The sequence below is a fragment of the Equus przewalskii genome, chromosome X, assembly GCF_037783145.1.
Source record: "Equus przewalskii isolate Varuska chromosome X, EquPr2, whole genome shotgun sequence".
NCBI classification, from domain to species: Eukaryota; Metazoa; Chordata; class Mammalia; order Perissodactyla; family Equidae; genus Equus; species Equus przewalskii.
The window spans coordinates 25,042,498-25,065,503 of NC_091863.1; the positions used below are offsets into that span (position 1 = coordinate 25,042,498).

Here is a 23,006-nt window from a genome sequence, read left to right on the forward strand (position 1 = left end):
AACCCTACCATTTATATACTCTCTCTATATAAAATACATATTATATTTATATAGCCTCCATTCTCTCAAAATAAAAAAATTAGCTTTGAGTTAGAAATAAAGCATCAAAAAACCACTTTTTAGCGTGTATTGATGATTGGCCTAGTTGTACAATGATGAGACTTTTTATCCATTTGAATTTGGGGAGTAAAAGGTATGATATTGTGATCTGTAATAAGAAATATATATTTGGTCTTTGTCCTGTCCTGGCACAGAGCTCCTAAAACCCTTGGAATTTCCTGTAATGAGAGGCATCAAGGTATCTTTCGTTATATTAATGAGGTGACTTTTCGAAGGCACCTAGGGATGGGGGCTGGTTGCCATTGGAAGCAACCATGTGATTAGAGGGTTGGAACGTTTAGTCCCGCCTCCAGACCTGAGGGAGGCTGAGTTCAATCCCCAGTGGCCAATGAGTTAATCAATCACGCCTATGTAGTGGAGCCTCCACAAAAACTCAAAAGGATGGGGTTCGTAGAGCATCTGGATTGGTAACAAGTGGAGATTGGGGACACTGGTGCGCTGTGAGAGCATGGGAACTCTGTGCCCTTTCCCCATACCCTGCCCTACGTGTGTATTCCATCTGGCTGCTCCTGAGTCATATCCTTTTATAATAAACAGGTACTCTAGTAAGTAAAATGTTTCTCTCAGTTCTGTGAGCCGCTCTAGAAAGTTAATCTAACCCAAAGGAGGGGGTCATTGGAATCTCCGTTCTACAGTGGGTATGTCAGAAGCATAAGTGACAACCTGGACTTGTGATTGGCATCTGAAGTGGGGGGGCAGTCTTGTAGGACTGAGTCCTTAACCTGTGGGATCTGATGCTAACTCCAGGTAGATAGTGTCCGAATTGAGTTGGATTGTAGGACCCCCAGCTGGTGTGGAATTGGGTGCAAAATTGTAAAAGGCCCATACAAAGGCCTAATTTTGCAAGAAGTAGCAAGAAAAGAAAAAATGTCAAGGTCATAGCATCACAGAAAGACCAGCCAGATCTTCTAGCACCTTATCTACTCTGTTATGGGTTTTGTTTGTTCGATTGTGTTTTCTTCAGGAAAATTGGTTAATTCTCTCAGGCCACCAGGGTACTACTGAGTATGTAAGAACTTAGTTAATAGAATTGGTATTAGATAAAGCCTTCTTATCCCATATTTGAGAACTCAAGTTAGCACTCAAAGGATGATATGCTTCCGTAAGTACTGATTCAGTAAACACTATCCAGGCAGCCTAAATAGCGTTTCACAAGTTTCCGTATAAGTAAATCAACATCCCAGAAGTAAATATAACATCAGAGATGCTAACTGCCAAATACCACATCAGAGGAAGCACATTTCTAGTCTTCTGGGTGGCTTCTTTCCTACCTGTGTGGTGTCTAGCTTCAAGGATTCTAAAAGGAGGATGCAGGGAGAGGGTGCAAAGGATTTCCCCTTAAAGATAGTTAGGATGGACCAGAGACCCAGGACAAGAAGGGTTCCAGGGAGGCAAGGCCGCCTGTGGAGAAGCAGAGCCATGAGCCCCGCTATAGCCTCTTCTGTGCTGTACTCTGGTTGTTTAGCTGTGGAGGAAATGCCCAGGGCACCAACAGAGCGGCCAGTAACTTCCCACAGAGCAGATAAACAAGCTTTCAGTTCAATTGGCTGGGCCAAGACACATGTCTATGACATTCCAGGGGAAGCTTGGGGTCAACGAAACGCGTGCCAGATGTGGGACCCAAAGTCCTGGCCCCATTAGTAGCTGTGTGCTCTTGAAGACGCTTGCGCTGCCTGAGGCCAACCCCCTCCTATTTATCGAAAAGGTGTTTCTGGGATTCAGTCATGTCCTAGACATCTCCCTTACAGCAATAATACTATCGCACTGTAATTTGAACTTTGGAAGTCTGCATCCCCAACTGACCACAAGCATCTTGAAGGCAAAGAACTTGGCATTTCTTCTTTGCATCCCTGACACCCGCACTGGTACATAGTAGGTGCTAGTAAAAGCAGACAGGCTAAAGGTGAAAAAATTTGATTTATGTGAAACTGGTGTGTGGTCTTCTCGTTATGAATCATGGCATCTAGGGAGAGGAGACAGCTAAGATAGTCAGGATGGGGATGAGGGTGGCGGGCAGGGGGTGTGGGGGTGGGCGGAAGACAGATAAGATTTTTATCTGTTAAAATCAACACATCAGAGGTGCTCAGCAGTGAAAAGATGGCTGGTGCAGACATTTAAAATTAGCTTCCCCTGACAGTTTCTTAGCAACGATCTATCAGAACATTATTGCTTTTAATGTGCACTGCACAACGTTCGTACATCAAATAGCTAGGAAATGGCCATTGTTAACTGCCACTGAACAAAAAGATGGGAAAAACCCATGACTCAAAACACCCTCCTCGTTGCCCTTATGGAGAGGAACAAATAGCCAGATTCTCCAACGTCCTGGCCCGCCAGGCTGCCCATTAGGGAAGCCAATCACTGACCACAAAGGCTTGTGTTTTCCCCCTTTGGCTTCCCTAGGTATGCCCTCTATTTGCTCACAGGTGACTGTGGCCATCCTTTTTATTCATTGAAGGGAGGTGGGTCAGTGACTTTGTTTTATGTCAGGGCAATCAACCGAAATAAATACTCCAAAAAACTAACAAGAGCAGCAAGATACCTCCTTGGATAAGTAAGACATCTGAAGGTCGTACTGGCTGGTGGGAAAATTCAGTGGGATAGATGCTGTTTTTTGTATGAGAGGCAAAATACACGAGGTCAGAGTGATGGGGAAGAATAAAGGAAAGGTGTTACTAACAATGTGAAGATTGTATTTCATCTATGCAAGTGAAAAACCCCAACAAACTAGTATATAAAGATTTATTTGTACCTATATTTAAAAGCTAGGGTAAGATGTAATCTTTAAATACAAAAGGCATCGGATTGCAAGTCAGAGTCATCTGGTTCCCCGCCACCCCCTGTACACTAGGCATGTTCTGGACCTCACTGTATCACATAGTAACTGTATGTATGTCCCTGCCAAAGGCACCATCAGGGCATTAATTTTCTCATTTGTAAAAGTCACAGAATAATTGCTCTTAAGTAAAAGCTTCACTCAACTCATAATTAACTCTTCAGACTAATATGTCAAGCAAGTAAAATACTTTGTTCGTATTCTTATTTCTAGAAATATCTTGATTACACAGGTATTTGAATTCAAAATACTCCAAACCAGAAATTTACATTTAAAAACAAAATCTCACAATGATCCCAACTTGGCATTGTGTCAGCACGTTTGTTTAAACATGGAAAATACGCCCACTGGTTGGGTATGGAAATGAGTGGCCTATTTCCAGTAAGTCTGAGTTACTTCTGCGTAGTGGGGCTTACCTCTCGAACTAGGGAAGGAGTTGTTGAGTTGCTCCATCACTTCCTCTAACCCTGTGCTTGTGTCCTGGGGAGGGCTGAGAAGATCTTCCTCGCCTTAATGAAAGCAAACACAAATAACGGCAAATTACAACTGTAGGAAAAAAGTCGAGCTACTGGAAACAAGGTCCATGACTGCATCTTAAAATCCATTATAAATTCATTTCCACTCGCTCATAAATAACATAAAGAAAAATAACCCCTCGAGCTGAATCATTAGGGAACAACTCCTTAAAGGGAAGAAGCCCATGCAGGGTTTTATCTATGTCGTTATCTTCAGAGAAGAAAACTGTACCTCTGTTTAGAAGTGAAGATAAAGTTGACATAAGTTTCCTATGCTCCATTAACAAATGTGAAACGTTTTTCCTTGTAATAAAAAAATTATTATTGTACCCTGGCAGTGTGTCTCTCCAACACCAAAGAAAATAAGAATGTGACATTTCACATTCATCTTATGAAGGTAAGAAAGGAGTGGAGACACTGAGGGGTTTTTCCCACTCTTTCCTTTGACATTTAACCAAAAATATAAACAAAACTCAAGTACCTTTAAAGTCCAATGTAAGTTGTATGTGACCTATATATGTAATGAAATATTAATATTCTAAGGACCGTAGATATGAGCTATACTGGGGAGTTATGTTCCTTTCCTCTTTGGTACATGGGACTACTTTATCATAATTATACTTTTGGAGGCTTATAAAGGGAAATTTTTTTTTAATTTTTGAGGATTTGTTTATGTGAGGAGAGAAGGATGATTTGGAAGGGAAGGAGTCTAAGGATGGATGGTCTTCCTCTGGGGTTGGGAGTCTCCTTGTAGATTTTCTTGACCTGTCTCTACGTTTATTCATGGGTCAAAGAAATACACCTCAAACAGCATTTGCAGTGGGGGAGAAGGTTCTTAAGTGCAAACAAAATTATTTTGAACGTTGAAGGTCCTTTGAAACTAATTTTTCATAACATTGAATCTTTCAGTAGTTTGAAAAGGGCTTCTTTTCAAGCTTTCTTTGTTCAGCGCATTGGCACTTCCAACTAAAACCAGACCTTGCTTCAGCAAATCAGCAATAACGTACATGCTTAAGGACAACCTTAGGCTCACATCTGACGTGGAAATGGCTGGGGAGCCCGTGACTTAATGACTTAAGTATGCTTGTCATTTCCTTTGGTCTATGCCACTTGGATTTTCATCTATGATCATAATTCTGCATTTATTACTAAGTTTTCATCCTTCTTTTTAAAAGCACAAGCTGAGAGAATCCTTGGCAATGTTCATCATTATGACAAAATCATATCCGAGGTGGATGTGACGCTGTGTACCATTAGTACAAGGGAGGGCTAAGGACCTGGGGTGGACAAAAAAACCTCTGCTTCTGTGAGTTTCATGGTAATATACCATAGGAGACCTCTTTGAAATACTAAGGACAGGAAATGAGTGCTGAAGAATTAAGGTCGGAAGGTGGAAAAGGAAGTTACCATATCTATCTGTCCACATGCACACGCACATACTACTTGCTTATATTTATGCCTTTAAAAATGAAAAAATGAAATTCAGCATCTATCTCCACACCCACACCCACCTACACACACTACTGGCTTATATTTCTACCTGTAGAAATGAAAAAATAAAATTCTGCATCTTTAGTTTCTTTTTTCCTGTGAGTTTAAACTACCATTATCTGGTAAAGATGGAATGAATGAAACACTGCCAGGAGGAACAGGATCCTGACAACTGCAGGGTTGATTAAATCTCTTTCTTCTATTACCGATGCAATTTTTTGCCAGATTGGGGAACATGAGGCATTGTTAATGGCAGCAAGTCGACTTTAGTGATGGTATGCCTTACGGGATAAATGAGAAGCAATAGAGACACTCATGAGCAATGATGTTAATATTTCTGACAGTTTAATCACACCATCCCGGAGCTCCAGGAAGTCAGTTAGTACTCAGGCACAGTTCAATCAAGTGACTGGCATTCCTCGCCCCGAATTATTTCAAAGATCAAATTATAAAGTATAAACCTAATGCTGTCACCCAAGTTCATCTTTACAGATAAACTATCATTCGTAAGTCTCAAATATAAATGTCCAGTCCAAGTAAAACTGGCTTATTTGTTTTAATAGAAAACTTTCACGGCAGTGATAAATGTATCCATTCAAACATTTTTTGAGCGCCTATTAAATCATAGGGAGAATATATAAAAGTAAAGTATCACCTTGCTTTATTCTTTTCACAAGATTTTCTCAGTAAAAGGTCCTTTGGGTTTAATCTTTTAAGAATCGAAATCAGATTTATTAGATATATGCATGAATACAGGTGAGTAACACACTGAAAAATCCTTAAAGCCCAATATTTTCTGTGTCAAACTAGACTGGAAAAGTTAAAACAGCTAAATGACACCTGAAATTAGAGTAACACCACTGGACTATTCAATATTGAGCCTGATTTTAAATGTCTAAAAGAAAGCCATAAAAATTTAAAAACAGTAAGATTAGTTCATTTATTCAAAGACTTCTCAGAAGCCAACTTTATGCCAGGCACTGTTCTGAGTGTTGGGGCTGTGTCAATAAACCACCAAAAAGCTCAGTCTATGTGGAACTCACCTTCTTATGGAGGCACACAGGCTACACAATATACACAAATAAATTATACCGCTATGTCCGGTGGTGATAAACATTCAGAAGAGAAGGTTAGTGAGGGGGCACTGGGAGAAACAGGAGGCTTAGAAGCCCTGATTGATGAGGTGCAGGTGAGCAAAAACTATAAGGATCTGAGGATGTGAATGAACCATGTAGATATTTGAAGGAAGAGCACAGCAGACAGAGGGAACAGCAAATGCAAAGACTTTCAGAGGGGAGTGTGATTGGCTTGCTCCAAGAACAGCAAGAAGAAGGTCAGTGTAGACAGAGTAGGGTGACCAAGTGTTGGGGGCGGGGGGGGGGGGCGCGCTTCCCGGGCCCAGGAATGTGGACTTGGTCATGTAACCTGTTTCCCTGCTTTGGCCAGTGGAATGGTAGCAGATATGACATAAGTAGAGGCTTGTAATGTCTTTGGGTGCTTGGGCTTGCCCTCTTGTGCTTATGTGCCATAAGAAGCACATGGCCCAGACAGCCTGCTGATCCAAGGAGGAGGAGAGACATGTGGAACAGACTGATCCCAACCCACAACCTGAAGTCAAGCCTGGCTGAGTCTAGCAAAACTCCAGCCAACCAACAGATGCACGAACGAGAAACATGTAACCTGAGAATTTTGTGATTATTTCGTTACGTGGCACTAGTTGACTGATATATTCTGTTTTAAGGCATCAAACCAGCAAGAAAACCATATTAATGGGTCGTCTAATCATACACTGATACGTAGCTACGGTATAACAGGCAACCCAAAAATGTTCCTGACTCTTAACAACAATACCTGTGACCACAAGCCTCCTCCCACCAAAACGTCATTCATTCAATGAGAAAATATTTACTGAGTCCCAACTGTGCACACTAGAAACGTGGCCAGCCCTCATCCCTACTTCACTGATTCACTGCCTGCCCAAAAAGCATCTTGCTAATGGTCAAGGGATTTCAAACTTAGTTAATGACAATTCTTTAGCGTTAATGCTTCCATTGATTCTACTCCAAGGGGATTCCCAGAAACATGCATAAAAATCCTTTCTAGATTACTAGCTATTGCCTCCATGGCTTGTCTGAAGTTGGTCCAAAGAAATGACTGAAACATCTTAAAAATGAATGTTTCAAAATAAGGAAAGACACAAAGTTAAAATAGTGCTGTGATATAGCATGATATGGTAGACACTGCTGAAGTGAAGAAAAAGAAGTAAGAGGACTCAATTTAATCTGAGAAAAAAAGAAATGGGATGATTTGCTATGGGCAAGATATTCTTTAAAGTCTTCTGAAACTCACCATGATTCTAGGTTTTTTTGACGGGAAATCTCATCTGACTCACTTCCCTTTCCTCAATTCAAATGGTAATGGTCCTACTTGCTTAAAAAGTGACTTTAGCCAAAACCTATGTAGCCTTCTGCAGAAGAGATTCAAGGATCCTTATGCCTGTGGTTCTGCTTACACCTAAGCAAACTATGTTCTCTTTCTACAGAAGGGAGCTATGTACTAGAAAAGTATTTTCTTTTAAAAGAGCAGCTGTGTATAACCAACTATGCCCACCATTATTTTTCTTTGTATTACTCATTTAAATCACATAATATGTTTTTTAGCCAATTTCCAACTTGATGTGTGATTACCTTATTACTTATGTCTTTTCCGCCTTTCTCCAGTTTTTCAGAAGAAAAAAAATGATTTATCCAGTACCTGATATTTAGCTTTGATTACTTTTTAAAATTATAATTTAAGGTAGATGGTTTCAATTTTACATACAAATGCTGCCAGTTTTTCAGTATATTATGGTATACATTGATGATGCTGATTATCAGCTGGTCAGTGTTGAATGATGGTGAAAGATATTGAAATTAGTAGCTAATATTCTTTTTTATTTATTTTTATTAAGATATAATTGAAATACAACATTGTATTAGTTTTGGGTGTGTAACATAATGATTTAAAGTATGTCTATACTGCGAATTATTGCAATAGGTTTAGTTAACATTCATCACCAAACATAGCTACACATTTTTTTCTTGTGATGGTCACTTTTAAGATTTACTCTCCTAGCAACTGTCAAATATACAATACAGTATTGTTAACTACAGTCTCCATGCTGTACATTACATCCCCAGGACTTATTTATCGCATGACTGGAAGTTTGTACCTTTTGACCATCATCTTCACCCATTTTGCCCACCCCCCTCCACCTTTGGAAACCACTAATCTGTTCTCTTTATCTATATATTTGGTTTTTTTAGATTCCACATAAAAGTGAGATCATAGAGTATTTGCCTTTCTCTGTCTGACTTATTTCACTTAGCATAATACCCTCAAGGCCCATCCACGTTGTCACAAATGGCAGGCTTTGCTTCTCTTTTATGGCTGAATAATATTCCATTGTGCAGGTGCATCTTCTTTATCACACACTCACACACACCACAGTTTCTTTCTTCATTCATCCATCGATAGACACTTAGATTGATTCCACGTCTTGGCTATTGTGAATAATGCTGCGATGAACATGGGGCTGCAGATATCTTTTCAAGATAGTGATTTTGTTTCCTTTCAATAAATATTTAGAACTGGAATTACTGGATCACATGGTAGTTCTGTTTTTAATTTTCTGAGGAACCTCCATACCGTTTTCCATAGTGGCTGCCCAATTAACGTTCCTCCAACAGTGCACATGGGTTCCCGTTTCTCCATATCCTTGCCAACACTTGTTATGTCTTGTCTTTTTGATAACAGCCATTCTAACAGGTGTGAAGTGATATCTCACTGCGGTTTTGATTTGCATTTACCTGATGATTAGTGATGTTGAGCATCTTTTCATGTACCTGTTGGCCATCTGTATGTCTTCTTTGGAAAAATGTCTATTTGATCTTCTGCCCATTCTTTAATCAGAATTTTTTCTATTGAGTTGTACAAGTTCTTTATATTTTTTGGATATTAACTCCTTACCAGATAGATGATTTACAAATATTTTCTCCCATTCCATAGGTTGCCATTTTATTTTATTGATGGTTTCCTTTGCCGTACAGAGCTTTTTATTTGATGTAGTCACATTTATTTATTTTTGCTTCTCTTGTCTTTCCTTTTGGTGTCAACTTCAAAAAATCATTGCCAAGACCAATGTCAAGGAGCTTACTGCCTATGTTTTCTTCTAGGGGATTTTTGGTTTCAGATCTTATGTTCAAGTCTTTAATCCATTTTGCTTTGATTTTTGTGTATGGTGTAAGACAGTGGTCCAGTCTCATTCTTTTGCAGGTGGATATCCAGTTTTCCCAACACCATTTATCAAAGACACTATCCCTTTCCCACGGAATATTCTTGGCTCCTTTGTCATAAGTTAATTGACCATATATGTGTGGGTTTGTTTCTGGGCTCTCTATTCTGCTCCCTTGATCTATCTGTCCATCCTTATGCCAATACCACATTGTTTAGACCACTATGACTTTGTAACGTAGTTTGAAATCAGGGAGCATCTTACCACTAGCTTTGTTCTTCTTTCTCAAGATTGCTTTGGCTATTTGGGTTCTTTTGTGGTTCCACACAAATTTTAGGATTATTTATTCTCTTTCTGTGAAAAGTGCCATTGGAATTTTGACAAGGATTGCATCAACTCTGTCGATTGTCTTAAGCAGTATGGACATTTTAACGATATTAATTCTTCCAATCCATGAGCACAAAATGTCTTTCCATTTATTTGTATCTTCTTCAATTTCTTCCATCAGTGTACAGTGTCTTTCACCACCTTAGTTACATTTATTCCTAGGCATTTTACTTTTTGATACAATTGTAAATGGGATTATTTTATTAAACTCTCTTTTAGATAGTTCATTATTAGTGTATAGAAACACAAGGTTTTTGTATATTGATTTTGTACCCTCCAACTTTACTGAATTCATTGAGTTCTAACTGCTTTTTGGTGGAGTCTTTGAAGTTTTCTTTATATAAGATCATGTCATCTGCAAATAGTAACAGCATTACTTCCTCCTTTCTGATTTGGATGCCTTTTATGTCTTTTTCTTGCCTGATTGCTCTGGCTAGGACTTCCAGTACTATGTTGAATAAAAGGAGCAAGAGTGGGCATCCTTGTCTTGTTCCTGATCTGAGAGGAAAAGCTTTCAATTTTTCACTGTTGAGTATGATGTCAGCTGTGAGCTTGTTATAGATGGCCTCTATTATGTTGACGTATGCTCCCTCTATGTCCACTTTGTTGAGAGTTTGTATAATATATGGATGCTGAATTTTGTCAAATGCTGTTTCTTCATCTATTGAGATGATCACATGATTTTTATCCTTCATTGTGTTAATGTGGTATGTCATATTGATTGATCTGTGGATGTTGAACCATCCTTGCATCCCTGGAATACATCCCCACTTGATCATGGTGTGTGATCCTTTTAATCTATGGTTGAATTTGGTTTGTAATATTTCTTGAGGATTTTTACATCTATGTCCATCAGATATTGGCCTGTAATTTTGTTTTCTTGTGGTGCCCTTGTCTGGTTTTGGTATCAGAGTAATGCTGGCCTCGTAAAACTAGTTTACAAATATTCCCTCCTCTTATTTTTTTTGGAAGAGTTTGAAAAGGATTGGTATTAATTTTTCTTTAAATGTCTGGCAGAATTCACCAGTAAAGCCATCTGGTCCTGGACTTTTTTTTTGCTGGGAGGTTTCTGATTACTGCTTCAGTCTCCTTACTAGTAATTGATCTGTTCAGGCTTTCTATTTCTTCATGATTCAGTCTAGGTAGGTTGTATGTTTCTAGGAATTCATCCATTTCTTCTAGGTTGTCCAGTTGGTTGGCATATAATTGTTCATAGTAGTCTCTTATGATCCTTTGTATTTCTGTGGGATCCACTGTAACATCTCCTCTTTCATTTCTGATTTTATTCATCAGAGTCTTCTTGTTTTCTTGTGAGTCTAGCTAACAGTTTATTTATCTTTTCAAAAACATAGCTCTTAGTTTCATTGATCTTTTTTATTGTCTTTTTTTGACTTTATTTCTGCTCTGATCTTTTTGCAAAATTTTTTTTTGAGAAAGATTAGCCCTGAGCTAACACCCACTGCCAATTCTCCTCTTTTTGCTGAGGAAGACTGGCCCTGAGCTAACATCCGTGCCCATCTTCCTCTACTTTATATGTGGGACGTCTAACACAGCATGGCTTGCCAAGCGGTGCCATGTCCGCACCCGGGATCCAAACCGGCGAACCCTGGGCCGCCGAAGCGGAACGTGTGCACTTACCCACTGCACCACTGGGCCAGCCCCTGCTCTGATCTTTATTTCCTTCCTTCCACTAACTTTGGGCTTTGTTTGTTCTTCTTTTACTACTTGCTTGATGTATAAAGTTGTTTGAGATTTCTCTTGTTTCTTAATGGAGGCATTTATCACTAGAAACGTCCCTCTTAGAACTGCTTTTGCTGCATCCTATAAATTTTGGTATATTGTGTTTCCATTTCATTTGTCCCAGGTATTTTTTCATTCTCCTTTGACACATTAGTTGTTCAGTAGCATGTTGTTTAATCTCCCTATATTTGTGAATTTTCCAGTTTTCTTGTAACTTCTAGTTTCTTACCATTGTGGGCAGAAAAGATGCTTGACATGATTTCTGTCTTCTTAAATTTATTAAGACTTGTTTTGTGGCCTAAAATATGATCAATCCTGGAGAATGTTCCATGTGAGCTTGAGAAAAATGTGTATTCTATTGCTTTTGCATGGAATGTTGTCTATATATCTGTTAAGTCCATCTAGTCCAACATGTCGTTTAAGTCCAATGTTTCCTTATTGATTTTCTGTCTGGATGATCTATCCATTGATGAAAGTAGGCTATTAAAATCCCCTACTATTTCTGTATTGCTGTCCACTTCTCCCTTTAGGTCGATTAATATTTTCTTTATTTAGGTGCTCCTATGTTGGGTGCATATATATTTACAAATGTTATATCCTCTTGTTGGATAGACCCCCTTATCATCATGTAATGCCCTCCTTTGTCTCTTAATACAGTCTTTCTTTGTTTTAAAGTCTATTTTGTGTGATATAGGTATAGCTACCCCAGCTTTCTTCTGGTTCCACTTGCATGGAATATCTTTTTCCATGCCTTCACTTTTAGTCTGTGTGAGTCCTTTTATCTGAAGTGAGTGAGTCTCTCGTAGGCAGCATGGATGAGTCTTGTTATTTTATCCATTCAGCTGCTCTATGTATTTTGACTGAGAATTTAGTCCATTTACATTTAATTTTTCATAGGTATGTACTTAGTGCCATTTTAAAAATTGTATTATGGCTGTTTTGTAGTTCCTCTCCCCCTTTCTTCTTCTCTTGCTCTCCCCCTTTGTGATTTGTTGATTTTCTATAGTTGTACGCTTAGATTCCTTTCTCTTTTGTGTATCTATAGGTTTTTTCCTTTGTGGTTACCATGAGGCTTACATAAAACATTATTTATAACAGTCTATTTTAAGTTGATAACAACTAAGTTTGAATACATCCTAAAGCTCTACATTTTCACGCTTCCCTCCACACGTGTTGTTTTTGATGTCAGTTTACTTTTTATCTTGTGTATCCCTTAACTAATTATTGTAGTTATTGTTATTTTTACCACTTCTGTCTTTTAACCTTCATACTAGATACATAAGTGATTAACCCACTACCACTACATTAGATTATTCTGAACTTAACCATATATTTACTTTTACTAATGAGATTTCTACTTTCATAAGTAAGTTTTCTTGTTACTAATTAGTGCCCTTTTGTTTCAGCTTAAAGAGGTCCCTTTAACATTTCTTGTAAGACTGGTCTAGTGGTGCTGAACTCCTTTAGCTTTTGCTTGCCTGGAAAACTCTTTCTCTCTCCTTGAATTCTGAATGACAACTTGCTGGCTAGAGTTTTCCTCATTGGAGTCTTTTTCTTCAACACTTTGAATATATCAATCATGAAACTCCCTCCTGGTGTGCAAAGCTTCTGCTGAAAAATTTGCTGCTAGTCTTATGGGGGTTCCCTTTGTACGTAACAAGTTGTTTTTGCCTTGCTGTGGGTCTGTTTTAATTCCTCTTATTTGCAACTCTCTGGGCTTCTAGATCTGGGTGTTTTTTCCTTCCTCAGGTTAGGAAAGTTTTCTGCCACTTTCTCTCTCTCTTTTCCTTCTGAGACCTGTAAAATTCAACTATTGGTCTTCTTGATGGTGTCTCATAAGTCCCTTAAGCTATCTTAACTGTGTTTTCTTTTTGCTTCTCTGATGAACGAATTCTACTGCCCTGTCTTTGAGTTCACTGATGTTTTCTTCTGATTCATCTAGTGTGCTGTTGAACCTCTCGAGTGTATTTTTCAGTTAGGTAAGTTATTGTACTCTTCAGCTCTGTGACTTCTACTTGGTACCTTCTTATATTTCCTGTCTCTTTGTTGAAATTCTCACTTTGTCCAAGCATTGCTCTCCTGACCTTGATGAGTATCTTTGTGACCATTGTTTTAAACTCTTTATCAGGTAAATCACTTATATCCACTTCATTAAGGTCTTTTTTGAGGTTCTATCTTGTTTTTTCATTTGGAACATATTTCTCTAGTTCTTCACTTTCCTTGACTCTCTGTGTTGGTTACCATGCATTAGACAAAACAGCCACCTCTTCCATTCTTTTACGTAGGAGATGAACGTTATCTTTTAACCCTGCCCTAGCTCTTAAGTCATCTCTCAAACCTTTGTTGATTGTCCATGCAACTCTCTTTGCTCTTAGTGGTCCCAGTAGTTGAGGGTGTGCCAAGATCTGTGAGTGTCCCAAAGGGGAGGATCTCAGTCAGCAGCAAGATGCAGGGTGACTGGTCCTGCTGACCCTCAGGCAGTAGCTTTTAACGTATGAAAATATACCTCTTTCAGGGAAACACTAGATGTGAATTTCTGTCTGTTCTCTCTGCACTGAGCCCTGGGGAGATAGCCATTTAAGAACTGGTTTTTTTGTTTGCTATCATCCCACTGAACCCGTGAACACAAGCCCCACTGGCCACTGGAGCCAGGTTATCAAGGGATGTGTCCTCTGGGCAGGAGCCACAAAAACTGGAGCAGCAGATGTGTGCACAGGCTTCTTTCTGGGAGACACTGGTGTCCTGGAACAAGGCGGGAGAATGGGAAGATGGCACCCGCTGGTCTCCATGAACTCTAGAGAGTTATTACTATATCTGTGTTAAATTAGAAGACTTTTGCTCAGGCTGAAGCTTTAAAAATAAACAAACAAATAGGCCTCTTTCACGGAAGGACTGGGTGCATTTCAGTCTGCTGCCTCTGCACTGTGTCCTAGGGGCTTAGCCATGGTGAGTCCCTGTGAGCCCTTTAAGTACTGTCTCTTAGTTCACCGTGTCCTTGTAGATCTCATGGATGCAAGCCCCACTGACCTCAAAGCTATATATTTTGGAGGCCTGTCAAGTCACTCAGGTAGAAGTCTTAAAAGTTGGGGTGTCAGATGTGGGATTCAAACCTTTCACTCCTCAGGGAGAAACTGGGAGTTCCCACTGGTTGTGTGTCACCATGCCAGGGGTGGGCTTTACACGGAGATTGTGGCTCAGCCTCTCCTACCTGTTTCGATGTGGGTTTTTTTCTCATTTGCTCAACATGTAGGAGTCGCTCAGCTAGTTCCTGAGTTTCTTTCAGAGGGGATTGTTCTGTGTGTAGGTGTAGATTTGGTGTGTCTGTGGGAGAAGGTGAGTTCAGGACCCTCTTACATTGCCGTCTTGAACCAGAACCTCCAGCTAAATTTCTTAAGGGTGTGGATTGTTCCATATCTACTCAAGATGTATTGTGCTTGATTTCTAAAACAGTCATTCAATTTACTGAATGTTTGTTGCATGGAAGGTACTCAAATGGGAAAGAAAATGAGCAAGACTTAAGCTCCTGCAGGGCAAGGACTAAGTTCTATGGAGTTCTAGGGAGAAGAAAAAAATGCTAATAGCTATAAAAATGAAATAAATTACAAGCTATAATGCATGATTAAGCTGTATAATGCATGATGAAGTTCCCTAAAAGACGAACTGAGTGAAAAGAAGGGCCAATATATTTCCGGTTAAGAAAATACTATGCACAGGGCCAGAGATGACTGACGACATCGATTAGCGAAGCAGCATGATATGTGTGGATGAGCACCAGGTCTGCGAATGGAGGCAGGGGCATCATGTCTGAAGGCAGTAAAAAATTGGGCTGGAGAGGAAGGTGGAGTTTGAATACCAGGATAAAAAGAATGGAATTTATTCTGTAGGCAAACATGCTTAAATAAAGAATAATACACAATGTGAATGTTAGGAGAGTAACTGGAAATATCTGGAAGATGGCTTGGAAAGGGAGAGAGACCAAACATCTTGTCTATTCAGCTGATCACATGATGAGGGCTAAAATTTGGGCAGAAGCAGCTAAACTGAAGAGTTTTGCTCTTTTTATGAGAAGCCTTGATGACTGGATTGGTGGTGGTGGGGCTTAGCTCAGGAAGGTAGATAAAGAGTTGGTTTTGGAGGTGATGGATATGTTTAGTCCCTTGGTTGTGGTGATGGTATCATGGGTGTATGCATGTGTCCAAACTCATCAAGATGTATACATTAAATGTGTGATTTTTTTGTGTAGCAATTACACTTCAGTGAAGCTAAAAAACTTAAAAGGTAGGTAGGCAAAGGAAGAAAGTGGAAAATGACTATCATCGTACAGTTTGGAAAAGTGGAACAGACGTTCTAGAGGCTGATCATGATTTCAGGTTGGGTTATATTTTTATCCATGATTTTACCCAAAAGACACTCAGGAGAGAGGTCTGGGCTGGTAATCTGGCGGAAAATATTTAACTTGAGTCCAACCATGAGTAAACAAGCAGGCAAATCCAAATTGAGGAGCATTCTACAAAACAACTGGCCTGACCTCTTTTAAAATGTCAGCCTCATGAAAAATGGAAAACGGCTAGGGAGGTGTTCTAGATTAAAGGAGACCAAAGAGACGTGACAACTAAATGCACAGCATGACCCTTCCTTGGATCTTGAGTAAAAAGATAAAAAGCTATAATGGATATTATTGGCAGAATTGGGGATATTAGCTAACAGTATGGATGAAACAATCACTAATTGGGTCAGTGAAATAAAAACCAACAAACTATACACACGCACAAATTAATGTTACCATAAATAAATAAAGCAAATGTGGCAAAGTGTTGAATTAATTGCAATTCTGCCATAAGTTTGAAATTGTCCTAAATAAGAAGCTAAGGAACCTTGTAACATTTTAAATTAAACGTACAAAGAAAATATAAAATGTCTTTTAAAAAAGAGTGATTGGATAGACATTAAGGAGTGACTAGAGGTAAGTTGTTAAGAAGTCTCCTGTGTGTACAGCTCATGAAAGCCAAAAGAGGATAAACTTGTTAATTTCTATTTCTTTGTCATTTCCAATAGAATGTAAGCTTCGTTAGGACACTGTCTCAGTAAGAAAATGTATAGAACCCACATACGGCACCCAGAGACTTAGCAGCGCTAAGTATTTCATGATTTGAGGAAGCGCTGCAACTCATTTGAACAGATCACATAGTATGACTTCACCCATAATTTACTTTAAAAAGTCACTGTATATTTAAAGAATGCGACTCTCTATCCAGAATATGGATCAGTAAATCCCAGCCTTATCGCACCTCAGGCCTTCAAAGTACGAGGCTCACACTGCATCTATCTAAATACTTGTGTGCATCCTTCAAGAATGCAGTTGGCTTATATGGCTGAAAAAGAAAATCACCTTTGAATTCAGTCCTTCCTTTCAGAGAACAAACCTAACAACTGAGCCTATCCGTTTTATATTCGCAGGTTCTCTCTTAGTCTAACTCAGCCGCTGGAGAAAGCACTTCTGTCCTTGTGTTCAGTTCTGCCACAATCCTCTCTACTCCACAAATCAGTCTGCTGGGTGCCTTAATTTGGGTGGTTTCACGGGCACAGTGCCTCTTTGCCAATGTTGACAGGCCTAAATAATTAATGCTTCTAAGCACCCAGGGCTCTGAACCTCACCGCTAAAATATGGGACTGTTTCACATGCCTTGCTGCCTTCAAAAAAAGGGGCAAATCCTGCAGTAGGAAATAACAGAGGTGCTAAAACTCAGTTGTTTTTGGAATTGATAGACTTTACAAAGGCGTGTGATATTTTTTCATGTGCTGAGCCATCATTTGCAGTCCCCAGAGTCCGTGAGCTATATTCTGATCTCATGCAGAGAAAGAGAATCTGATGCAGAGATCGCCCTCAATCACTGAGGTGTGGTAAAGCCAGGAAAACAACATCGAACATTTTCTCTTCCTTCCCAAAAGAACTGAAACCTGGCTTTCCTACGAGGTTTGACTTCTCTGGAGGAGGATATGCCTCTGCCCACTGTGTGAGGTTCCTGAAGTTCATCAGATTTGCTAGCACTCTCCTCCTCGGTGCCCTCATCCACCTTCCTCAGTATCTTTCTCCATTCATAAGGACCTCACCACCATGCGCAGGAGCCCAACAACCCTGGCCTTACCAACCCCATGAACTGCACCCCTCACCCATCTCCCGCAGCTCACTGGGAGGCTACTTCTGTTTTCCCTGACCACGGTCCCCTAATCTCCCGCCATAAAACCCACTCACACCCTTGACCCTTCCTTTTTGTCCCATCAATTTTGGTTAGGAACTTGACCTCTCTTTCTTCTACTCTCTCAAATAAATGCCTCAACACACCATGATACCAGGCAAGAGAGCTTTAAGTGTGGGGAATCATGGAGTCACAGGTCTCTTCCTTCCTGCGAGGTAAAATCAAGAGGGTCAAGTATAACCGGTTTAGGACCCAGGGAAAAGGAAGTCTAGTGCATGGGGCCAACTCATGCTGGACCTTAAGAGAGAAAAAGCCGAGTATTTTGTCCTTCCTAAAACCCCCTATTGTCTAGCCTAGCACAGCAGGAAAAACCAATAAGCAGATGGTCGGCAACCCTTGTCATGGCCATTTTAACAATGAATTCATTACCACTACAAAATGCCTTATTAGTTTTGACCTTCTTTTAGCATTTATGCCTTGTGAACTCCAGTTTTCTTAGACCCCAGTTCTAGGCAGAGAACACTAGACCATGTGGGCCATTTCCTCAACAAATTCATCTTCTTCCTAAGCCTTCAAAGTACATTCACTTTCCTCAAGCCTCCATCATTTTCAAAATTACCTGTCTTTTATTTCACTGAAAAGACAGAAATTCTCCAATTTCCCTTCTCTTGGCTGAAAATGCTTTCTCAGAAGTGGCTAATGCATTTACAGTGATCCAATGAACTGTAATTCATTTTCACTTCCAGTGAGTCCTTTTCAGCATTTGACCTCTTTGCCCACCTCTTCCTTGAACCTATCCCTGCCCTCTACACTGTCACTACCCCGTCACCCAAATGGGAAGATGGCAGGCACAGTATCCAAGCACGTTTGTTATATATTTCTCATCTCCTATGCTTCAGCTGTCAATTCTGTGGAGCTCACTCTCAAATCTCTCCAGCCTGGCCTTTTACACCAGTTATAGAACTGTCTTTTAACTTCTTTCCAGACATGACTTAAGACTTGCCAGTTCCTCAAAGGCAACATGTCCACAGTCAAAAGGATCACTATCTTCTTCCAACCAAATCCTCTCCCCTCATTTCCTTTCCTCACAGTTTCTAGTCAGTCAGTCCTCAGGTCCTGGGTACTCTATTTTCAAAGAATAGTCTCACAGCCATCTCTTCCCAAGCCATCACTCACACCTCTCAGGCCCAGGCCCTCAGAGCTCGCATAACTAAACCTTTGCAATTGCCTCCAAACTGATCTTTCCATCTATAAAGTTGTACTTTGGGCCAGATACAGCTGCCAGAATACATCTTTTTAGAAATTTCTTTATAGATATGTCTTACGTGGTATGTGATTTTCAATGGCTCCCTGACACTGACCAAAATGAGTCAAACACCTCCACCCAACATTCATGTCACTATAATGTGACACCAACCTTCCTCTGCAGCCTTATTTCGCCCCAACCTCCTGCTTGGACCCTATCTTTCCACTAACTGGACTAGTGGCTCTTTCCCACCCTTGGCCCAAGCGCCTCATCTCTACATTTTCATTTACACCATTCCTTCTCCAACGTAGGCTTGGTTCCTGCTCCATCTTTCAGAACCCTTCACAAACATCAATTCGTCATGAGGCCTTCTCTGGTGTCCAGAATGAATGAAACTTTAATACCACACTGCCTTGTTATGAATGACTGAATGGTGGCCCTTTGAGGGCTAGGACTATGCCAGTCATCTTTGTACCTCTAAGGCATTTACGACAATGCCTCGTCCAGAACTGATACTAGATAATTTAGCTGATGATTTGAACCTCTGAGCAAACATTTCACCATTTCCAGACCTTAAGAGATAACTATTAGCTATTAGATAATTAGCTATTTAATCAAGAATAGCTAAGACAGATACTTACCCATGGATTCTGAAGTTTGGCTGCCAACCACGCGGAGCAGCATAGGCTGACTGCTGTCTGACCTCTGTAGAGAGGTAGAAGGCGAGGACACCGTTGTGCCATTCACCTTGGCCTCTGCCTGGGGCTAAAGCATCGAAAAGAAAACAATTAGTTTTCATAACAAACAAATATTTAAATATAAGAATATTAGAGATACTCAGGACTCAGAAATTATGGCTTTTCCTACTTAGAAACCTTCCCAAGATTGTTGAATTTGGGAAATTTTACTATTGATAAGATGCATGTATCTGAATCTGAATAAGATCTTTGTATCTGAATTGTGCTCCCTGATAAGTTTGAAAAACATTCCAGCTACAGTGGAACAAGATATATAAAATCTCGTTAGACTAAGTAACTGAAAGATTTAGAAGGTCACATAAGAACGGTTAAACCGTGTGAGACCACAAAAATATAAGGGAGAATTCAAATTTTTGTGAAGTATTAAGTAACAAGATGGAGAGAACATACGTCTCAAAATTAAAAATGCCCAGAAAGCTAGAACCACGTGTAGGTACGCCCTGCTATAATGCAGTATCTTGCTAGGTTTTCAATGGAGGCTTAAAAAATTGTTTTAGGGATGAAAAGAAGAAAAAAAAACTGCAGGTAGGTACACCAGAAAATACTACTAATGCAAAAAAAGAGTTCCATTTTGAGAGGTAAAATTGCCACTTTTAGAGAGCTAGTGGAAATTTTTCCAAGATGACTTTCAAATTGGTCAAAAAGGAAACATTTTTGTAGGAGACAATCTTGAACAAATACAAAAAGATAGTTTTCCTCCTCTTCTGACATCCGTTGATATCTAGCACTTTACCAGACACATACTAAGTACTCCGCCAACTGATGCTTGTTGCACTTCTAAAAAGGACTTGGAATTCTGTTCTTTGGTTTTGTTAAAGAGGAGAAAATGAATTTTTGTAAAAATCCCATGTTAGAGAGATGGTGGCCTCACTTGCTCCAGCAGCTGCCTTAGCCTATGTAACTGGGACTCCAGCTGCTTGTTGTGGTCTTCCAGGATTTGCATCCTGGCTTCCAGGCGGCCTTTGTGTTGACGCAGTAGCTTGGCCTCAGCAATGAGCTCAGCATCCCGGGGACTCTGGGGAGAGGTGGGCATCATTTCAGGAGGGGATGGCAGTGGGGACAGGCCTTTATGGTCATGCTGCTGCTTTAGACGATCATATTCTGCTTGCAGATTCCTGTTGGCATCAAAGAAGTAAAAAAAAAAAAAAAAAAGAAAAGAAAAAAGAAAGTTGAATATCATCACCAGATTTCATGTAAAATGGCAGAGAGATGCACATGACCACCACCAAACACAATAGCAAGCAAAAGAGAGGCACTTCATGAATGGTTTTTATGATTATGACCCCCCTCAATACCATATCAGTTCCTCCTCACCATCGCCCCCAAGGAGATAACGCCATCTTGAATTCCATGTCCCTCATTACCATGAAGGTACCCACCAATAAATATTAGGGTGAACTTAATAAAGATGCTGATAGTTGACTGTTTTTTACCTACAAAGATTCAATCTAATAGCATTATTTTGCACGTTCCGAAGTTTTACATTTAAGAACTTTGTTTAAGAAGGTACATACCATTCTAAGAGTTGCTCTTTACCTTCAACACCGTTTGAGATTTAGCCATGTTGATACACAATAGTTCATGATTTTAGCTGCTGTAAGGTATTGTTCTATTGTTTGAATATGCCAACAACATTCTCCTGTCAATGGACGTTTAAGTTGTTTGCAACTTTGCACTAGTACAAACAGTGACGCAATGAGCTTCCTTCTACCTGTCTCCTTGGATACCTGCTTAAGAGATTCTTTACAGAATAAATCTAGATGTGGAATCGTTGGGTACTAGCAACATCTTCAACATTGCTACGTATCACCATATTGCTCTCCTAAATGGTCTTACACCAGTTTACTCTCCCACCAGTAGTGAACGAGGTTTTCCATTTGGCCACATCTTCATCAGAGACTAAGTGTTATTGAACACTTACGTTTTGGCCGATCTGATGTGTCCACTTTAATTAGCACATCCCTGATTACTGGTGAGATTGAACTTCTTTTGTGTTAATTTACCCCTTTCCCCTCTGGATTGTCTTCTTCTTATTACTTTAAAGTTCTGGATAGATTATTCTTTGTCAATTATGTGCACAGCAAATATTATCTCCTACCCATATCTTAGTGTAGCTTATCTTTAACTCTGTTCATGGCATCTTGTACAAAAATGTTTAATTTCAACATAGTCCTCCATGTTTTCTGCTTTTTATCAGCGTATGATCTAATTTTACCCCCCCCCCCCATAAATAACTTAATAAGCCCATTCCTTCACTGTATAGTCCCTCTTTTCCCCACGGATTTCTATGGTACCTCTACCATAAATACTTCGTGGACTTGAGTCCATAAATACTCAAGTGTGCTTCTGAGCTCTCTGTTCTATTCCATTGGTTTACCTGTATGTCTCTGTGCAGATTCTACTGTGGCTTTAAATAAATTAGTGTCTGATAGGCCCTCTCACTCCCCCTTTGTTCTGGCTTTTCTGACTCCTTTGATCTCCCCTGTGATTTCGGTGTCAAATCTTTACATATTAGGAAAATCCTTGTTGAAATTTTGCGTTTGAATCACATTGACTTTATAGATTAAATCGGGAAGGACTTCACGTTACTAAGCCTTTACACCCAGAAATGTGGTAAAGCTCTTCACTTATTCTAGTCTCATTTTGTGTCCATTAATAATGTTTTGTAATTTACTGTGTTTTTTCCTCTAGCTTTTCAGGTTGAATGCTTGCTTAAATCATTTATTTTTATGTTTTTCTCACAAATACATTCAGGCTTCTAGATTTCCTTCTTGCTTTAGAATTGCTGAGACTGCAATTCCAATTGAGGATATTGGATACCCAGTGACTGATTAGAACTCTTGATATCTTTCTTCTAGTTATGATAAATATCAAAATAAGATGACAGATTTCTCTTGTTCACAGATGTCATTTCATCAGGTGAGAGAACTCCCTATGCACGGATGTGGGAGATGTCTATGAGAGAAGACACGCGATGCAAGTGGTGAGTACGCAAGACGAGTTTTCCCATTGTCCAGTTTGAGAAAGATGACCTCATGACCAGGTTTCCCAGTAGGGAGATATTTCCTGTTGTTCCATACCTGGAATGAATGTTGCACGGGGGATGGCATACCTTCCAAAATGCGCAGTTTCCAAATGCCAGATCTCCGAATAAAAGCCAATCTATTCTTTTTTTTTTTTTAAAGCTCTCCCCTATACCTAATGTTACAAGTTTTCTAGGAATTTGTTTAAAGTCGTGCAGGAAATCAGCACATGATCTTTTTCATCTACAGGAATATAATCTCCTATCTATCTGTCATTAATCTTCAAGGATAGTTGTGTGTACAGTTTGTTTCATAGCAATCTACTTTGACAAAGCAGTAAGAAGAAGAGATTTATCAAAATAAGTTTACCCTCAGCCAGGTTCTGAAGATCTGTCCTCTGGCTGTGCACCAGTGGTACGT

The 23,006-nt window shown here is 39.7% G+C and overlaps 1 protein-coding gene across 16 annotated transcripts in view; it reads right to left on the reverse strand.

Annotated features, from left to right (window-relative positions):
* The window catches only part of DMD (dystrophin), a 2,264,041-nt gene that overhangs the window by 12,582 nt on the left and 2,228,453 nt on the right, over positions 1-23,006 (reverse strand). For all 16 annotated transcript variants that reach the window (XM_070604303.1, XM_070604310.1, XM_070604305.1 and 13 more), the window contains 3 exons: positions 20,435-20,678; positions 19,447-19,570; positions 3,373-3,465 (listed from right to left, as the gene is read on the reverse strand). In XM_070604303.1, coding sequence (XP_070460404.1) covers positions 3,373-3,465; positions 19,447-19,570; positions 20,435-20,678 — 461 coding nt within the window. The remainder of the gene's footprint in view (positions 1-3,372; positions 3,466-19,446; positions 19,571-20,434; positions 20,679-23,006) is intronic.